The 19,039-nt window shown below is 41.4% G+C and overlaps 1 protein-coding gene and 1 non-coding gene across 2 annotated transcripts; one reads left to right on the forward strand and one right to left on the reverse strand.

The window, feature by feature from the left end:
- Positions 1-2,480: 2,480 nt before the first annotated feature.
- On the reverse strand, positions 2,481-11,490 carry LOC141911809 (protein FAM221A-like). The gene is made up of 8 exons (XM_074802863.1): positions 11,247-11,490; positions 9,918-10,092; positions 6,964-7,042; positions 6,244-6,338; positions 5,641-5,831; positions 4,936-5,244; positions 4,037-4,155; positions 2,481-3,617 (listed from the first exon to the last, which is right to left on the reverse strand). The coding sequence occupies exons 2-8, from the start codon at positions 10,088-10,090 to the stop codon at positions 3,534-3,536; spliced, it is 1,050 nt and encodes a 349-aa protein (XP_074658964.1). The 5' UTR covers positions 10,091-10,092; positions 11,247-11,490; the 3' UTR covers positions 2,481-3,533.
- Positions 11,491-16,459: 4,969 nt separating this feature from the next.
- Trnak-uuu (transfer RNA lysine (anticodon UUU)) lies at positions 16,460-16,532 on the forward strand. Its single transcript has one exon. It is a non-coding gene; the product is annotated as a tRNA-Lys (tRNA).
- Positions 16,533-19,039: the final 2,507 nt, after the last annotated feature.

Here is a 19,039-nt window from a genome sequence, read left to right on the forward strand (position 1 = left end):
ATATTAACAGCAGTCCCAACACGCTACCGAGTTCCTGATTCTCAACTCGGTGAAATATTTACAGCAGTCCCAACACGCTACCGAGTTCCCTGATTCTCAACTCGGTGAAATATTTACAGCAGTCCAACACGCTACCGAGTTCCCTGATTCTCAACTCGGTGAAATATTTACAGCAGTCTCAACACGCTACCGAGTTCCCTGATTCTCAACTCGGTGAAATATTTACAGCAGTCCCAACACGCTACCGAGTTCCCTGATTCTCAACTCGGTGAAATATTTACAGCAGTTCCAACACGTTACCGAGTTCCCTGATTCTCAACTCGGTGAAATATTTACAGCAGTCCCAACACGCTACCGAGTTCCCTGATTCTCAACTCGGTGAAATATTTACAGCAGTCTCAACACGCTACCGAGTTCCCTGATTCTCAACTCGGTGAAATATTTACAGCAGTCCCAACACGCTACCGAGTTCCCTGATTCTCAACTCGGTGAAATATTTACAGCAGTCCCAACACGCTACCGAGTTCCCTGATTCTCAACTCGGTGAAATAAATATTTACAGCAGTCTCAACACGCTACCGAGTTCCCTGATTCTCAACTCGGTGAAATATTTACAGCAGTCCCAACACGCTACCGAGTTCCCTGATTCACAACTCGGTGTCCAGTCAGTTTGATACTGACCTAACAACACACTCGATCGGAAGAAACCGCGAAGACACCAACTTCCATTGATAAAATCAGTTCCCAGACCGATAATCAATAAACAACGTCAAATCTATTGAACCAATAAGCATCGGGAATTAAAGCTTGTTTTATTAGGAAAGCTAATATCTCATGGGTAATGCTTTTTCCTGTTTTCCACCCATCTCCAGGCCGCGTCCTTGAGCACGAAATCGTCGGGAACGACACCGACAAAAGACACCTGCGTTTTGATGGATGTTTTCTGATAAGATAAATAGAAATAAACAATTCGATGACAGATCGAGTTAATTCCGCGCACACACACAAAAAAAAATCTATTCTCTTTTTCGTTTTCCGAGATTTTCTCATTTCCAGTCAGTCGTTCTCGTTCGAATCACAAGATGAAACTCATTTCAGTTTTGTTCCTCGTCGGATTTCTGGTATACGCCGCTGAAGGTTAGTATATACGATATTATGAAATGATAATTTTTAGTATATGCACCAAAGGATTATATATAGAAATTGTTAACATAAAATGTTTTATTGGAATACTAGATTTTGGGCTCAGCTATCGATCTTTGGCACTTCGTCCGACCATTGTCAGACCATTTCGCTTTCATGAACCTTTCAAATTTCGATATGAAGTGGTTTTAAACTCATCTATTCTCCTCTACGGAGTGTGGATATTCTACTATCGATGACGTTTAGTAAGTGTGGTAGTTTATCGGGAACAGGTTGATAGGGCCGGGGTTGACTCTAGTTTGTCAAACGGTTTAATTAAAGGAACTATACTCCGTTGTTTGATTCCCCGGTATGATGATACCACGGTCTATAAAACAATTCGTTCTGGAGTCCACGATTCTACACATCTTTACCCCCCACTCTCTCTCTCTCTCTCTCTCTCTCTCTCTCTCTCTCTCTCTCTCTCTCTCTCTCTCTCTCTCTCTCTCTCTCTCTCTCTCTCTCTCTCTCTCTCTCTCTCTCTCTCTCTCTCTCTCTCTCTCTCTCTCTCTCTCTCTCTCTCTCTCTCTCTCTCTCTCTCTCTCTCTCTCTCTCTCTCTCTCTCTCTCTCTCTCTCTCTCTCTCTCTCTCTCTCTCTCTCTCTCTCTCTCTCCCTCCCTCCCTCCCTCCCTCCCTCCCTCCCTCCCTCCCTCCCTCCCTCCCTCCCTCTCTCTCTCTCTCTCTCTCACTCTCTCTCTCTCTCTCTCTGCAGCTTATACGAAGGGTTACGTCGCCTGTTTAGTGGACAACACGAACGGTATACGGGATATGGCTGTGGCCGGGTTTTCCAGCCCTGCTATGACGAATGCTTTATGCACCGCTTTTTGTCGAACTAAACGTAAGTTATATTTCAATCGATGATGGCTTCCTCCGCGAATGACATCCAATTACCTAAAAAAATGTATTTAATCACCCCGAGAAAAAACCCTATGAGAAATCGCCGATACATCCTTTCGAAAGAAGGCTGCCTCCATAAATCCCTTCATGACATTATATTTTATATTTATGGCGATGAATAATCTAGTGATCTGAGAGGTATTTATTTTTCGATGTCTATTTTCAGGTGCGCTGTACGCGGGCACTCAGTTCGGCACTGAATGTTTTTGCCGGAAATTGCATCGGCAGTCAGGGAATAGCGGCGCAAAAAGACTGCAATTTAGTCTGCGCCGGTGACGTGACCACAATATGTGGAGGCACCGGAAGAACTCGGTTTACGCCATTTAAAGATGGCCGCTTATCGTCCTATTTATAGCCTGACGCGCTAACGAGAAATAACAAACAACGATGCGAAATTGAGAATCTTAAAATAAATTTTATTCCTGGTGGTCAGTTCCAATAAAGATTATCACTCTTACTGACGAAAAAGTTAAATTATTTCATAAACCATAATAAAAAGAGTAAGTAGATAAAATTTGAAATATATATTCATAATGTATCATATTCATATGGCAACAGCTCCAGGAGTGGATCCAGGAAAAAGGGCACTTTCCATGAAATGGCAAATATTTAGACTGACTTCAAAGTGTGCAATTAAGTATATTTACAATCATTTTTAAGCAATTACAAAGAAGATATGTTGAACTAGCTATGGACATTTTGCTAAGACGATTTTCTAAAAAGCACTAAAAATTCTTACCCTGACAGTTCCACATTTGCTGCTTTTCGTAATTTTGGCTCTGACCTTAAATTTGAATTAGTTTATTATTACTACTTTATGATCCCACCAGGTAGCGTGGCGAGTACTCAATCTTACGTTGAGTCAAGATTGTGTTAAATTTTCAATATTCTTTGAATTGAATTTCTTGGCTTCCGAATCCAAATATAAGATAGGACCCACGAATATGCTGGATCACATTTTCTACACGATGTTTGGTATAGGTTTCATCGATAATTGATACCTTGTTTCTCATTTCTGCTGGGCTTAAAAAGTTGACCCAGCCGGCCGCCTATCTACCCTGTACATTACTTTTTTCGATTCTTTTTTTAAAACAAATTCTATTGCAGTTTATGAAATGACCCGGCAGATTAGGAGAAACAAGTTAACATTTTTTCGCCTTAAAGCGCTATAAAACCGAGTAACTACTAGCGACACCTCGTGGAACCTCGTGGAATCCTCGATTGCCACAGTTAATGATAAAGGTAGAGCTCATTAACATATCCTTCTAGTACACGTACTAGTTACAAAGAACGGAAGAAAAAAAACAATTTTGGTCCTTTTTCACAAAGCGAAATGAGTCAACTTCTAGCTCTGTGTAACAGGACCCTCGGAATGATTTAGTACCCAGTTTGAAAACCAGGCCGTCTGCATTTTATCTATTACACGTTTGTTCTTCAGCTTAAAAGGACGCCGTTTATTTCTTTCTGCCACCAGAGGGCGGAGCTTGTCGAATTGCCGGTTTCACTTTCGGACCTTTATAAACGGACGAAGCTTTTTGCTGGAAAATTACAGAAAAAGAATAATAGGTTGTGCTGTACAGTCAACCCCTGCCATACCGCTTTCCCAATTATATACCGCCACCGCCGCCTACCACCAGGTTTTCTCAATGTACATCTCTATACAAATACATAGTAAAACACCCCCGATATACCGCCGAACTCTCTGTACCGCCACCCCCGCGAGGTTTTCTCAATGTACATCTCTATACAAATACATAGTAAAACACCCCAGATATACCGCCCTCCCATTAACCACTTCCAATCAAAATTATTTGATCATCGATTACTAAAACTCTACAGTTAAAATCAGTTCATTTTCTATTACTTTAACTCTGCAGTCAAAATCAGTTAGATTAAAGCCACAACTGAGGAGAACCAGGACCCAATGGTCTATTTAATCTGCCGGTATATGTTTTACCCGTTCTTGGTAGCGTCTTTCGAAGTAATCCATATCAGTTTCATCAGGTCTCCTCATCGCCGACATTCTCTCAGCCAGATCCTCGTCATCTCCTAGTTTCATTATACCCTGATCAGCGCCTGAATAAAACAACGGCCATCAGACAATAATAACCACGGAGGTAGGTAAAAATCACACAATCTAAATAAAAGAATGAATCTAAAAAGCTTATTAAAAAAATTAGAGATATTTCGGGTGGATTATAGAATTTTTATTATGTGTTTGTTTTTTTTTTCTTAAGAAAAACTAAAATTTGCAATTGACTAGAAAGTGTATTAGAATATAGAAATATTAATTTAGGCTTAAAAAAGTGAAACCTTATTCAGTCTAAAAGCCAAATGAATACACAGTATATGCATGTTACATGGAATAAGACACTAACCACTGCACATTAAGTAATGATGAATAAAGTGCTGACATATTCGGAAAGGAGATTATCATGCGGGCTGATACCTTTGTTAAAAGGGTCATGAAGAGGTTTTGAAAAAATTTTTAAATCTAATTTTTTTTGTATAAAACATTCACCGCATGCATCTATAGTAACGGCCCTAGCAACAGGACGCTCGTGTTTGCCCTTTAAGGTTGACAGTTGGAATGAGTAAATCAAAAACAGATTCAACTACGTGTCTTTTAGTGAGATTACTGTTAGGAAAAAAAATAATATTGGCTCTCAAAATTATGCCCGGTTTTCAAAGAATGAAGGTCTACCCAACTTTCTAATCTAAAAATTAATATTGGCTCTGGGGAAATTTAAATTATGTCCGGTTTTCAAAGAATGAAGGACACTACCCCGCTTTCTAATGTAACCCTAATGTCAGAGGTAATAAAAGGGATAATCTTCTTAGGCTAATTATTGATACCTCGTTGTTTCGATTGGTAGATAGCCTCCACGTTACCGCGTAAAAACGGATGATCCTTCGACGTGATGGACTGCTCCAGGAAGTCCTTATCGGCCATACCGACACCGCTCGGGTCCAGCCTCATATAGCCGTCCGCCAGCGAACTGAAACCGGTCAGACCGCCCATCGCCTGGTACGGGACGTCGTAACCGATCGGGTGTCCGCGGGCCACTCGTTCGTCTTTCGTTTCGGGGAGCGTTTTGTGTTTGTAAGTCGGTTCGCCGCAGCCGCATGTGTAAGAGCTTTTGAAGCCCAGACATCGGCAAGTCGCTATAGAACGAGAGAGCAAAACTTGATAGTTTATTGAATTGAATTGACTGGCAACCAGTCTAACCAGGCTAGCCGCAATCTTGATGACGTAGTGAATATCCACTATAATATTCATTATCAAAAAGACACGAACATTTTTAACCCGGGTTCGATTCTATAGACTGGGTATTTACATTTATCCTTGGGGTTGACTCATAATAACTCGGGAACTGATTCTATAGACTTGATATCAATAAGTAATAATAATCAGGATAGATTCCATTGAACGAATATCAAGGTAATATCGAAGTGATCCTTAACTTTACCCCGGTTCATGGACTGGGTTATCTATATAACCTGGACCCGGCTTTATAGACCGGGTATCGATGTTAAATGTAACGGTAGAGAATATCTTACATTTGCGACATTTCAGCGGCAGAACCTCGGTGTGGTCGTCGGAATAATGTTTACACTGACAGCGGATCGGCTGGCTACCGTTTAACGGTACATAGTTATAAGAACCGCACATGCAACCCTTCACCTTACAGGGCAGTTTAATCGGTCTCTCGTCAGGAATGACCTGGAAATCTGTCTTATGCTGCTTGAATCTGAAAGATAAGTGTGGACGATCAGGTTCTGTCAGTGTGCTGACAAAATATCTAATGCCTTGTGTTTGTAGTTCATTTTCAATTAGAAATGTCTCAGGTGAAGCACTGAACACATGTGAAGTGTGGACGATCAGTTTTTGAACGTGTGCTGATAAAATGTCTATTATCTGGTGTTTGTAGTTCATTTTCAATCAAAAATGTCTCAGATGAAGCACTGAACACATGTGAAGTGTGGACGATCAGTTTTTGAAAGTGTGCTGATAAAATGTCTCAACAATACATCAGGTGAAGCCTGGGATGATCGAAAACTGGTTGAAAGAAGAACACCCAAATATCAAGGGTGGTTTGAAGTAACAGATTAATAATAAGCTGCATGAAAAATTAAGAAGCTGCTTTTGATTGCTATTATTACCTGTGAGTGCAGAAACAAGGCGTCTCCGGTCCAATCATTTTACAATCCATACCAGCCGGGTTCGACCAGCTTACGAATATACGATTTTTCATTCTCTATCACCGGAAAACAATAGATTTTATAACGAAAACAAACGTTGACATTTTTTTACATGAATTTCTGTTATTTTCATTAATTTCTACTTCGACATTCGGAATATACGGTTTGTTTCATATACACTTAAAGCTTCTTCGACTTCATTTCAAAATTACATTATTTCGGTTATCGATGAAACAGTGCCCGATTTTCTTATGCTTTATATTACGTAGCGATGTATTCCTGAAGATGATTTTTAGGATATAGTCAGTGAGGAAGATGGAGAGAAAATTTCCTAATATCTAATGTCATATAATCACTGGTAGACTAATATAAATCTCAGTAGAGTGAAATTTAGCAAAATCCAAAGTTGATGACCTTATTCTAGTCTAACAGTTGCGGAGTTCATCTATTAAAAAGAAGTAACCTTCCTTAGTAATATATTTACAAATTGCTGCATATTATATCATAGTTTCTGTTATGATGGAGTTTAGTCAAAACTTTGAAACTCTCAGACTAGAAAATAATTAAGTCATCAAATGTGAGTTTAGCTTATATATCTTATACAATGTCAAAATGATAGATGTAAATATGTAGCTTATGACAGGTTTTTACTCACCTGGGGTATGACAGGTTCTTACTCACCTGGGGTATGACACGTTTTTTATAATCCTCGTATTCATCGGGGCTGAACAGAACTCCGCCGTCGTCGTCGCCAACTATTCTACAAAAATAGAATATCGCCATTCTAGAAACATGCTACACGTCGTAAAACCACGCTATCACAAGGCTAGAACACCGACAAAAACGAGTCGAATTTTTCCGGAGTTTTTTGAAGAAACGAATCTGAAAAAGATGATGCAATTTCCCAGAAGATGAGCGTCCAAGGGTTTTTAGGATCTCTGTTTTGACGTCCGGGACAACCTCCTACCTTCGCCCCCCCCCCCCCCCGCAGATCAGCCATGACCAGCTTAACCGAGCCCGTAGAACGGCGAATATAATCCGTCGAAAAAGCTTCACTGAAATCCCTACATTATATATTGTTAAAAACCATTAAAAGCGGGATAATGATATTGCCAACATTTTATTTTTCTCAAACGATACATTCAATGTTTCGTACGTTCTATATAGATTTTAGATTTTAAAAAAATATTAATCAGCAAGGATTAAACATATTATTCATTGAAGCAAGTTAAGTTCATGGTGCGTCGCGGTAGCCCATTTTCGACAACAACTGTTCCGATATCGTCGATGTTTTCGTCGTCGAGGTTTTCGTCAGTGAAATGAAGTAGGTTCCGGCTACGCTTACGCTACATATTGAGCTACCTACGAACAGGATACAAGTACTGTTCCGCTCGAAAAAACGAAATGAACCGCATTTATCGGCGGCTGTAGCTCGACTGCACAGTAGCGCGCATTCGAAAAAACTTCGCGTTTCGTTCAGAACGGCGACTATGCGTTGATTTGGCACCAGTTGGAATTCATCGCAATCACTATCGATAATTTTGTATCTACCCGACACTAGGGTATCCGTGGTTCTAGCTATGGCGTTCACCGTCGTTACCAGCAGTCCTATCACCGCAGACGAAGCCAATAGAACGACCATGACCGATAATCTACTCCTTGTTGAAACCATGTCGTAAACGCTGCGAATAAAATGAAGTTCGTGCCCGTTTTCTTTCCGTATGAGAGCAGTTGCTGCGCAGTTCAAAATTGTTCCGCGTTTCGTACGAATTTATTCCTTAAATTTTCCTGAATATCTGGATCCACGCGACCAACAAAATCGAAACGAGCGCCAAATACAACGCCCCCTAGTGTTTGTGTGTGTGTGCGTGTGTCAGGTGACTGTTCGCGTGCGGCGGAACCAAATCCGTGTTAGCTTTTCGGAGGATGTTGATCAGTTTCTGTGGAGTAGGTTGCAGGCTAAGCTTTAATTGTTTCGCTTCGCTTTAGATCACGGGTCCCTGTTACGTTCGAATTACTTGCTATTCTCCGACTGGCGCCGATACCTAGGTAGCCTCTGATTCATCCGCACCTGTCAAGGGAGCATTCGAAATACCTCAGCTTAAAAGTCGTTCCCTGGTGGAAGCGAGTTCCAGCGATACTGGACCTCTGGCAAGCGAGGATACCTTTGTTTGGGCGAGAACTAGCCGGATTACGGATTATCTGGCGATAACTACCTGTAATTAAATGTATGCCCGCAGAGCGGACGGTAACCGAATCGTTGGTGGCGGTCGGTAATCTTTTATAATCGGATGAGCGAAACTACCCAATTGTGAAACTAAACCGCAGACACAGGATACTGACTAATTAGTCCCAGAGCATCTTTGCAGGATGACGCAGTTACAAAAACCTCAGCTGTAAACAACCCAAAATGATGCCATTTTCTTATTAATCCGCGCGTATGATATCGATGCATAAGGCTTTCTTTAGTAGACGATAACCAAACTCTGCAGACGTTTAGAACAGATAATCAGTTTAAAACCCACCCTGTAGCCTATACAAGATTTAAAGGATTGATGAAAAAGTAGATAAAAACCCACTATGCACAAATAAGAATAATTTTAAAATCGAGAATTTATTTATTCAAAAAATCTAAAATGGAATACACGACTTGAAGAGTACATACCTGACGATGATCTCTATGCTGGGATCGAAACGTCGTGTATTTCATTCTATAGATTTTTCTTATAGATAAATTCTCGATTTCAAAATTCTTTTAATTTGTACATAGTGGGTTTTTATCTTGTTATCAATTCTCCACGTTTGAGTGTGGTTATCGTACTAGATTGAATAAGAATTGAAACGGTTTATCTTTTGAATTTTGTATCTAATAAGTTTTAAACTGATTAGGCTGATTTAATTGTTTAGAAGTTAGATCTGGCGCTTGTAAATGCCTGCGCGAGGCTGGGTTGACCTGTTGAAGAAATCTTTTATGGTTTGATCTAGGATTTCTGTAGGGGTGTGGCCCAGGGAAGCAAACAGGGATCATACGTGCAATGTAACTGTAATGTAAGCCGCGGACACACTGGGCGATTTCGTCGGCCGACGAAATCGGTGAACAGCGCCGCTTATTTTGAAACGACCAGCTGCTAGCGCCACCTTTAATAAATCAAAGAGCCGTGATTGGCTGGTTAATACGGCGCTCGAGGCGACTGATCGCCGTACCCGGACACACTGGGCGATTCTGTCGCCGGCGACGAAATGTAATTTTTTTCATCATCAATTACAATTACAAATAAAATGTATAACAAATAAGTAGATTGATGATGAGTGACCTGAACAGAGCCTTAAAGGCTGTACAATCACTAGGACGTTCAGGCCCCCTAGAGAAAAAAAAAAAGAAAATTAATGGTAATGACAATAATAATAATAATAATAATAATAATAATAATAATGATTATAATAATAATGAGGTCAATGATGCCGCTAATGACCACCAGGGGGTGCATTATCATAGATATTTTGTGAAATTCTGAAAAGAATTTAGTGAGATTTTTCCACGAAGTTGAACAACGAATTCAAGTAAAGGGCCGCACAACCCTACAATTCTCTTCTATCCCACTGACCCCTTTTTCTGACTGAGACTAAAAACTCACCTGCGATATTCAAGATACGCATCGACGTGGGCTCCAGCAGACAATCCCCCCTGCTTACCGAATTGTAGATTATACTGTTGGGGTAAGTCATCGGGCGGGGGCGGCCCGGCGCTGCCCCCGCGACCACCGCTTGCGCCCCCACGACCCGATCGTCCTGCCGGTCGACCGGACATATCTGAAAATTATCAGAAAAAGAAAATTCAACTTGCCACAACATTAATACGACCAATGTATCTCTACGCTATATTGAAAATATGAGTAGTTGACAGATGAGTAGTTGGGTGTAAATATTTCACTGAGTTTAGAATCAGGGAACTCGGTAGCGTGTTGGGACTGCTGTAAATATTTCACTGAGTTGAGAATCAGGGAACTCGGTAGCGTGTTGGGACTGCTGTAAATATTTCACCGAGTTGAGAATCAGGGAACTCGGTAGTGTGTTGAGACTGCTGTAAATATTTCACCGAGTTGAGAATCAGGGAACTCGGTAGCGTGTTGGGACTGCTGTAAATATTTCACCGAGTTGAGAATCAATGAACTCGGTAGCGTTGGGACTGCTGTAAATATTTCACTGAGTTGAGAATCAGGGAACTCGGTAGCGTGTTGAGACTGCTGTAAATATTTCACCGAGTTGAGAATCAGGGAACTCTGTAACGTGTTGGGACTGCTGTAAATATTTCACCGAGTTGAGAATCAGGGAACTCGGTAGCGTTGGGACTGCTGTAAATATTTCACCGAGTTGTGAATCAGGGAACTCGGTAGCGTTGGGACTGCTGTAAATATTTCACCGAGTTGAGAATCAGGGAACTCGGTAGCGTTGAGACTGCTGTAAATATTTCACCGAGTTGTGAATCAGGGAACTCGGTAGCGTGTTGGGACTGCTGTTAATATTTCACCGAGTTGAGAATCAGGGAACTCGGTAGCGTTGAGACTGCTGTAAATATTTCACCGAGTTGTGAATCAGGGAACTCGGTAGCGTGTTGGGACTGCTGTTAATATTTCACCGAGTTGAGAATCAATGAACTCGGTAGCGTTGGGACTGGTGTAAATATTTCACCGAGTTGTGAATCAGGGAACTCGGTAGCGTTGGGACTGGTAGGCTGAATATATTTCACCGACTGGATTGAGAATATGGACTAGACTTTAATGGAATTTTTTGTTGTCAGTTTTTTTTTGAGTTCACTGGTACAGAATGAAGGCATCTTTAAACCGATAAGGCTCAACCAAAATAATTTCTCCCAGCAGGGAGATTAAACGTAGTTCTTCTTCTTGAGTCGCTTGTGTATTTTTTTACAGAAATGAGCCTTTTTGGTAAAAGAATTTTCCACCTACCGTTTTTCAAAGCTGTACGGCAGTCTACAGTGTAATGTGTCAGTTTGTTCGTTCTCTGTCACGACTGGTTTGTTGTTGCTTGGCTTCTCTTGTTCCTGGAAGGCGATACTTTCGACAATAGCCGTGACTGTCGTCAACACCTGAAGGTTCCGAGCTATTACAGTCCACAAATCAGTACCTGTCGATCAATTCAATTGTCATTCACAAAAAGTCGCTTAAATTCCTTTCCTTGTTGTTTACATGTTGTCAATGACGCCTGACTAAGCCGTCCCATTACGCGAAACGTCCCTGTTGGTGAATTAACTAAAACACGTACTCCGGACTCACTGCTGGCAACGCGTACACTGGCATCGGGTCCGACGAATTGCCTTTAAATTCAGCTTTGTTGACGCCGGGTCAGAAAACCATTCAGAAGAATTCAAATGAATCAAAGTATTCTATACATTTCAGCCAACTTAACTGGTCAATGAGATCCGTTAGATTCATTTTATATCCCGATTTTATTCAAATGTTTAAATTAGTGCGGTCACGTGCCACACCACACACAGACTCGGCGTTTGGTGACCGGTCCGGCACTGGATGTCGACTTGTATTTTGTTAAGGGGCCTTTAATAAAGGCATTGTTATTAATTTAGGGATATTTATAAAGCCGCCCTGGTTTATGGCATTACAGTGAGTGTTGAATTCAGTAAATACGAGAATATTTTCTAAAATCGAAAATCTATTTACGTTAGACATCTGTTTAAAATCTAAATTCGCACGGAGGATCATTATGGTAAGTACTAGCTATATTTTACATACTCCATATTGTGCCTATTGTTTTAGATGTGCTGGTATACTTTTGGCCTAGCGCGCGGTGATTATTGATCGCATCTAAAACTGCTGATTTCTGCGCTATCGGATGGGCACCGTGCGTGATGTATTATAATGGTAAAGTTTAAATTGTTTAGAATTGGCCTATGGACGAACATCAGGCGATTTATCGGCTGCTGTTTGTGGAGGTCTAATTAGTCCCATGTGAAAAAAGTGAATCGAATTCCAGTTCAAACTTTGTCGTCCAAAAAGTAACCCATGCGTTTGAGGTTTATTCGTAGTTCAAGATACCACCTAGTTTCAAGATGGTGGAATGATTATTGCCGTAGCTAAATTCAGTTTTCTGAAATCTTTTCAAATTGAAATGTGTAATGCCAAAGACGCCTTGGTTCTCATCGCAGCAACATGAAGAAATCACCAGACGAGGGGGACAGTTTTTTTCACAATAAAACTTTGCCGAATTCGATGCTGAATATGACCACTGAGCAATTTCCGTTCATATAACGAAGTTAACTCAGCTCCACAGTTGTGTGTTTATTTTGACTCTGAACCCAGTTTCACAGTTGTGTGGGTTTAATCTGACTCTGAATCCAGTTCCACAGTTGTGTGCGTTTAATTTGACTTTGAATCCAGATCCACAGTTGTGTGGGTTTAATCTGACTCTGAATCCAGTTCCACAGTTGTGCACCAATTTGACTCTGAATCCAGTTCCACAGTTGTGCGGGTTTAATCTGACTCTGAATCCAGTTCCACAGTTGTGTGGGTTTAATTTGACTCTGAACCCAGTTCCACAGTTGTGTGTTTATTTTGACTCTGAATCCAGTTCCACAGTTGTGTGTTTATTTTGACTCTGAATCCAGTTCCACAGTTGTGTGTTTATTTTGACTCTGAATCCAGCGCCACAGTTGTGTGGGTTCAACTTGACTCTGGATGCAGTTCCACAGTTTTATGGCTTCAATTTGACTTTTGATCCAGTTCCATAGTTATGTGGGTTTAGTTTGAGTCCAGGTCCAAATCCGCATTTGTGTGGGTCCAATTCTACTTCAGATATAGGCTAGGAATTGTATTTCGAATTCACACTCCGGTCTATATTGATTTCAGCTACAATTGTTCTTGAAATATTTATACAAATGTTTGTTCTATGAAAATGATCTAGCTGACAGGATTCTAACACTCCAAAAACACTCCAAACACTCAAACACTCAAACACTCCAAAAACCTGAATACGATATAAACAGCCAGTTTTCACATGTTTTTCATCAGTCGACTCAAAGTAGACAAAATTCCATCATGAATTCCGCTGTAATGGTTTGTGTGGTATTGGCCGTTGCCGCTCCAGGTAAGACTATTACTGAATTTATACTCACGCGCCATCCTCAACTGTAGGGCCTACGTCATTGCACAGAATTGTCTACACGGTGTCGAAATATCAGATTCTGTAGGTAGAAAATACGTATTTTTTGGGAAGTGTCAGTATAGCGCTTTATAAACTATAATCATTATTATCATGTACCTTTTTTTACTTTTTCTTCAATAGATGAAGAAAATGTTCGCATGATAAATAGATTTGTTCATATTCAAACAGTGATTCAAGCATGAGATGACGCATTTCTCTTCAATTCTCCCGCGCGCGTTAGCGTTCAGAGTCGAACCTGATGGCATCGCTACACTCAGCCACGGCACGAACCCCTGCCACACTAGACCGGGTGCGCAGATACGTGCGTAACTTTGCCGCACGAAGACTTGCGGCACCAATCAGATTGCTTGTTGTATAATCGCTGAGGTAATTTCACGGAAGAACTATAAATGTAAAACCCGGACTAAAATAAAACGGGATATCTGATTGGCTGATAATGACATCATCTAAGCTGCGCACTCGGTCTAGTGTGACAGGGTTTCGTACATCTTCACCCGTCAAGGGATGCGAACCCACTACGCTAAAGCTGTTCCCCGAACCCCTTGACCTCACGAGTCGTTGGAGTCGTTTATACTAGCCGACCAGAATAAGGTCGGGCCAATCACAGCGCTTGTTACAAACGACATTAGGCATGTATGGAATTTCCCGGTAAATGGACCAATCAGCGAACACGTAGCGAACGCGGCAGTATTGTCGCACGTTGATATATGACGTCATGCGCAAAAGCGCCGGTAATGAAATCGCGCGTCGTGAGGCCAGGGGGCTGGTGGGAAGCGAGTTCGGGAGCGATACCGGACTCCTGGCAAGCGAGGATGGGTTTCGTACCGTGGCGATCTGGATGCCATCAGGTTCGAATCCCGGCTGGGGGAGGATGCAATTCTGGAGGCAATACACATTTTAGTTTTCTTGTCTTTAAAACGTGGCGACGTAAATTGTTTATTTATAGTTTTCGATACTTTGTCGCGGGAACCAGCGGCAACGGCGAATTTCACTTAATTTTGATATACCATCGGAAAGCCGGGTTCCACGCGTCATCAAATCCTCATCAACCCGAATCGGCATCTGGTTGTTTGGAACAGGATACTGTATCGCACTTGTTAGAAATTCGTAGCCTTGTTTGCGAACATGAAATTTGTCGTGAATTGTTTAATTTATCTTCTAAATATTCATTTTACAGTTATGGTTAGGGCTTCCAGTGACCCGTGTGCGGTAGGTTTCTCTGTGGTATTATGTCCAAAAACTTTTTTTTTTCAAGAATCGAGATGTTAAAAAGGTGGCTCCAAGCATGTGCGAAAACAATATTTTGAATATCTTTACCTTATTTGCAGGCATTGCAAGCTGCTCACCCATCAATGATCTGTACTGCAAATGGCATGAGCTGTATTTGCAAAAGTCCTCCGATCGACCCCTGCGCGGTAATTATGAAGTGCACTGCATAAACACCTCAGTTGCAGACAGATTATACTCATAGATATTATCGTTTTCAGGCATTGCAATCTACTTACCCATCAATGATTTGTACTGCAAATGGCATGAGCTGTAGTTGCGCAAATCGCCAGTTCTGGTAGATATTTACATTTTACATTATTTCAAACTGAATTGTTCAATGACAGAACCTTTTTCATCAGCCAATCATCTTTATTTCTTGCAGACAAAATAGATGAAGAAAATGTTCGCATGTTGAACGGATTTGTTCAGTTATTCAAAGATCGATGTAATAAACATGAGATAACGCGTTTCTCTTGAATTCTAGCAGTTTTCATTTCTTCATTTCGTTTTTCCTTTTTTCGTATTTCGTACATTTCTGGACCTGTTTTTACAGTTAACGAATAAAACCCACAGTTACATCAGAGCAACAAAAAATACAATAATCATTATTGTATTTTCGTTCCTCTGAAGATGAGGTTTAGTTTGAACCTCAAACTGAAAGGCAATAATCTATTTTAAAAAAATGTCGGAAATCGCGGAAAATGTAAGAACTAAATCAGGGAAAACTCGGCGAATTCGACACGTTTCGCAAAAACCTAAAAATACATGGAAATCTGATGACGTATTATTGACCAGGCGTTTCTTTACTATTACTAACTTAAGGAGGAAACATTCCGGAATCTCTTATTCGTTCGCATTGCGGGAATTTCTTATTTTTTTCGCAAATTATCCAGATGAGAGTGCGATCCTGGTATCCGAAGTGTAGTTTTACGACATCGACGGTGCAAGCTCCGATGAGGATGGGTTTCTCCGTCAAGGGGCGCAGTTGGTCCATCACATCTGATGCTGAGTTTGCCTAAAAGTAACACGGGGGCAGTTTTGTGTTTCTAATACACAGCGCATAGTTAATTCCGTGGATGCGTCGCGGTCAAACGGTCAGTGCTATGCGCATCGATAGACTGTCAGTAAGAAAGCGGCACAGGCACGCGAGTTTGATGAATAAAATGATAGATCTACAGTCTTGATCGATTCTATTTACAGTTATGATAAAAGCGCACACCGCTCCGATAGGTTGACCGATAGTTCGTAATGAATTATGATACTGAAAGGTCGTCAGTAAATCATCAAGGCAGCAAGCCCGGTTAATCATTAGTCACCGTTCGTTTTTTAGTATTTTTTAATGAGACCAGTGTCAACCTTCCAGATATCACTGCGCGCTTATAAACTGAGCTTACTATCGTGGAGCCGCTTGCGTAGTCATGGCTTAAAGACCAGTCTAAGACCAACTTAGTTCTATTAGCCAATCTAACAACTTAAGACCGGTCTTATGATCCAAGACCACTTATGGACTTAAGTCACGACGACTGTGCAACGGCTCCAGAAGCCAAAAACGGAGGCAGTTTTCCAGCTACCGAGGCAATGAGACTGAGTTGCGTTATAACGGCGGTGCACTGAATGAATAAAGTACAATAGATCGCCAGCACATGGAATGCCCATTCGAGAATTACACTTTTCGACTTTTTGACAGTTTGCCACCACGCATTGGAGTATCAGAGCCCGGTTAGCTCAGTCGGTAGAGCATCAGGCTTTTAACCTGAGGGTCGCGGGTTCGAGTCCCCCACCGGGCGTCACATTTTGCCTCATATGATTTTGGATAAGTTCAGCTTTCTTATTTTAGTTCTGAGAAACAGACTTTTAGATACTAGTGATGAGTTATACATGCAGTATCAATCATAATGTGATTACAAACAAGGCGAAACATCCATATTGTTACATACATGGTTGGGTGCTTGGACAGCTAATTCAGGTGTCTCATATGGATCCAAGTTATCAGAAAAAAATGATCAAATCTTAACGAAAATTAAAGCGATTAAAGTTTAAACACGAGATAAAAAAAACTAAGGGAGAGAGGGGAGAGAGAGGGAGAGAGGGAGAGAGGGTGAGAGGGAGAGAAAGAGATGGTGGCTTAAAGAGATGGCGATGGTGCTGATGCTTGTTCTGGGGTTGAGGATGGTGATGGTGGCTATAGAGATGGCGATGGTGCTGATGCTTGTGCTGGGGTTGAGGATGGTGATGGTGGCTATAGAGATGGCGATGGTGCTGATGCTTGTGCTGGGGTTGAGGATGGTGATGGTGGCTATAGAGATGGCGATGGTGCTGATGCTTGTGCTGGGGTTGAGGATGGTGATGGTGGCTATAGAGATGGCGATGGTGCTGATGCTTGTTCTGGGGTTGAGGATGGTGATGGTGGCTATAGAGATGGTGATGGTGCTGATGCTTGTGCTGGGGTTGAGGATGGTGATGGTGGCTATAGAGATGGTGATGATGGTGATGGTGTTGGTGATTATTGAGGTGGTTGACTATGAAGTTCCCAAGATTTTTTAGGGCTATATTCCGGACCTCGAACACCAACCTTTCCGTCCCAGACCCATAGAGGAATCATCCTCCCCGGCAGGGATTCGAACCTGATGGCATCGAGATTGCTACGGTACGAGACCCTGCCACACTAGCCCGAGTGCACAGCAGCTACACGCGCAGCTTAGATGATGTCATTACAAGCCTGTAGAAGCAATAGTTATAGGGTTTTATGTGTATGGAAAAGATAGTGCGTGTGCAGTGTGCACGATAGCGCACACTAGATGAGCGCTGGTGCGCACACTGAATGCAAATGGCTCGGGTTACAAGGAGGGAGTACGTTGAAAAGAAAGAACAGCATTTAATTACTATAATTAAAATGTAAGGACTTTTAAGATATGGTAAGTGTAGCACAGGAGGGAGTAGAATGGAAGTAGCCGGGATTGATAATACCAAATAGGGTAAGGATAGAAGTGGGTGAGGTCAGGTTATAGGAATGTGAAAAATGTACAAAATCGTATATAGGTCTTAAGGTTTTTGAAGTTAAGAGACTTGGGGAGATAAAGCTGAATAGATAAGCAGTAGAGAGAAAATAAAGTAAAGCTTGATCATACCAGATAGTATAGTAGTTAATATCTGCATAAGGAAGAGGCAGGTCAGCAAAAGGAACCAGTTACATATAAGATGATCCAGCGGCACAGCATCAGTGAGAAGAACGAGGTGACACAACAAGTGGTACAGAGATTGTTAAGTCCCTTTACAAGTGGTGAAGATCGTTGTACCATTACAATGGTGGAGATTGTCGTACCATAACAAGCCAATCAGGTATCCCGTTATATTTTAGCCCTTGTTTTCCCATTTATAGTTCTTCCGTGAAATTACCTCAGCGATTGTACAACGAGCAATCTGATTGGTGCCGCAAGTTTTCGTGCGGCAAAGCTGCGCATGTACCTGCGCATCCGGTCTAGTGTGGCAGGGGTTCGTGCCGTGGCTGAGTGTAGCGATGCCATCAGGTTCGAATCCCTGCCGTGGGATGATGTAGAGGAATAGGAGGTTTAGGGCTTAGGATGACTCCGTTCGAGTGGCCTGTCGATCAGCCGCAGGCAGACTGGTTTTCGTAACGGTACATAAACATGTACATATACATATATTGCATATGTGTACACGTATATACTAAATACCATTTTCATTCACGCAGTTACTGTTATTCATATGAAATTGCTTCCCAGATCGAAATTCCAGCAGAAAGGCATCTGCTTAAAATCAACAATTGCCAAGCATCAATATATATATATTTGAAAAATATACCGGCTACGTACCATTTCATATATATTCATATTTGATAATGCGCCTTTATTGTTTTAGCTGAATATACTTAGTTTTAGTATATGGGCTCGCCGTGAATTGATTATTGATTGAATCGTTGCTCGCACCAGAACTGCGTAGCCTTTGATGAAAATTCTCAACTTTTTCAATAGTTGCTTGTGAGGGAACTTCGCTTTATCGGCTATTCGTGGATAAGTAGGCCAAGGTGGAAACCGGGTGGATATATCGGTAAATTATAATCATTCTAATGAAAAGACAGAAAGATATCAGAACGACTTTGAAAACTGTTGAAATCTAGTTCCATATTTGTGTTGTTTAAATTTGTACTCAGGACACAGTTCCACAGTTGTATGGGTTCAATTTGACTCCGTACCCGGTTCCACAGTTGTATGGGTTCAATTTGACTCCGTACCCAGTTCCACAGTTGTGTGGATTTAATTTGACTCCGTACCCA

This window comes from Tubulanus polymorphus, chromosome 10 (assembly GCF_964204645.1).
Source record: "Tubulanus polymorphus chromosome 10, tnTubPoly1.2, whole genome shotgun sequence".
Classification (NCBI taxonomy): Eukaryota; Metazoa; Nemertea; class Palaeonemertea; order Tubulaniformes; family Tubulanidae; genus Tubulanus; species Tubulanus polymorphus.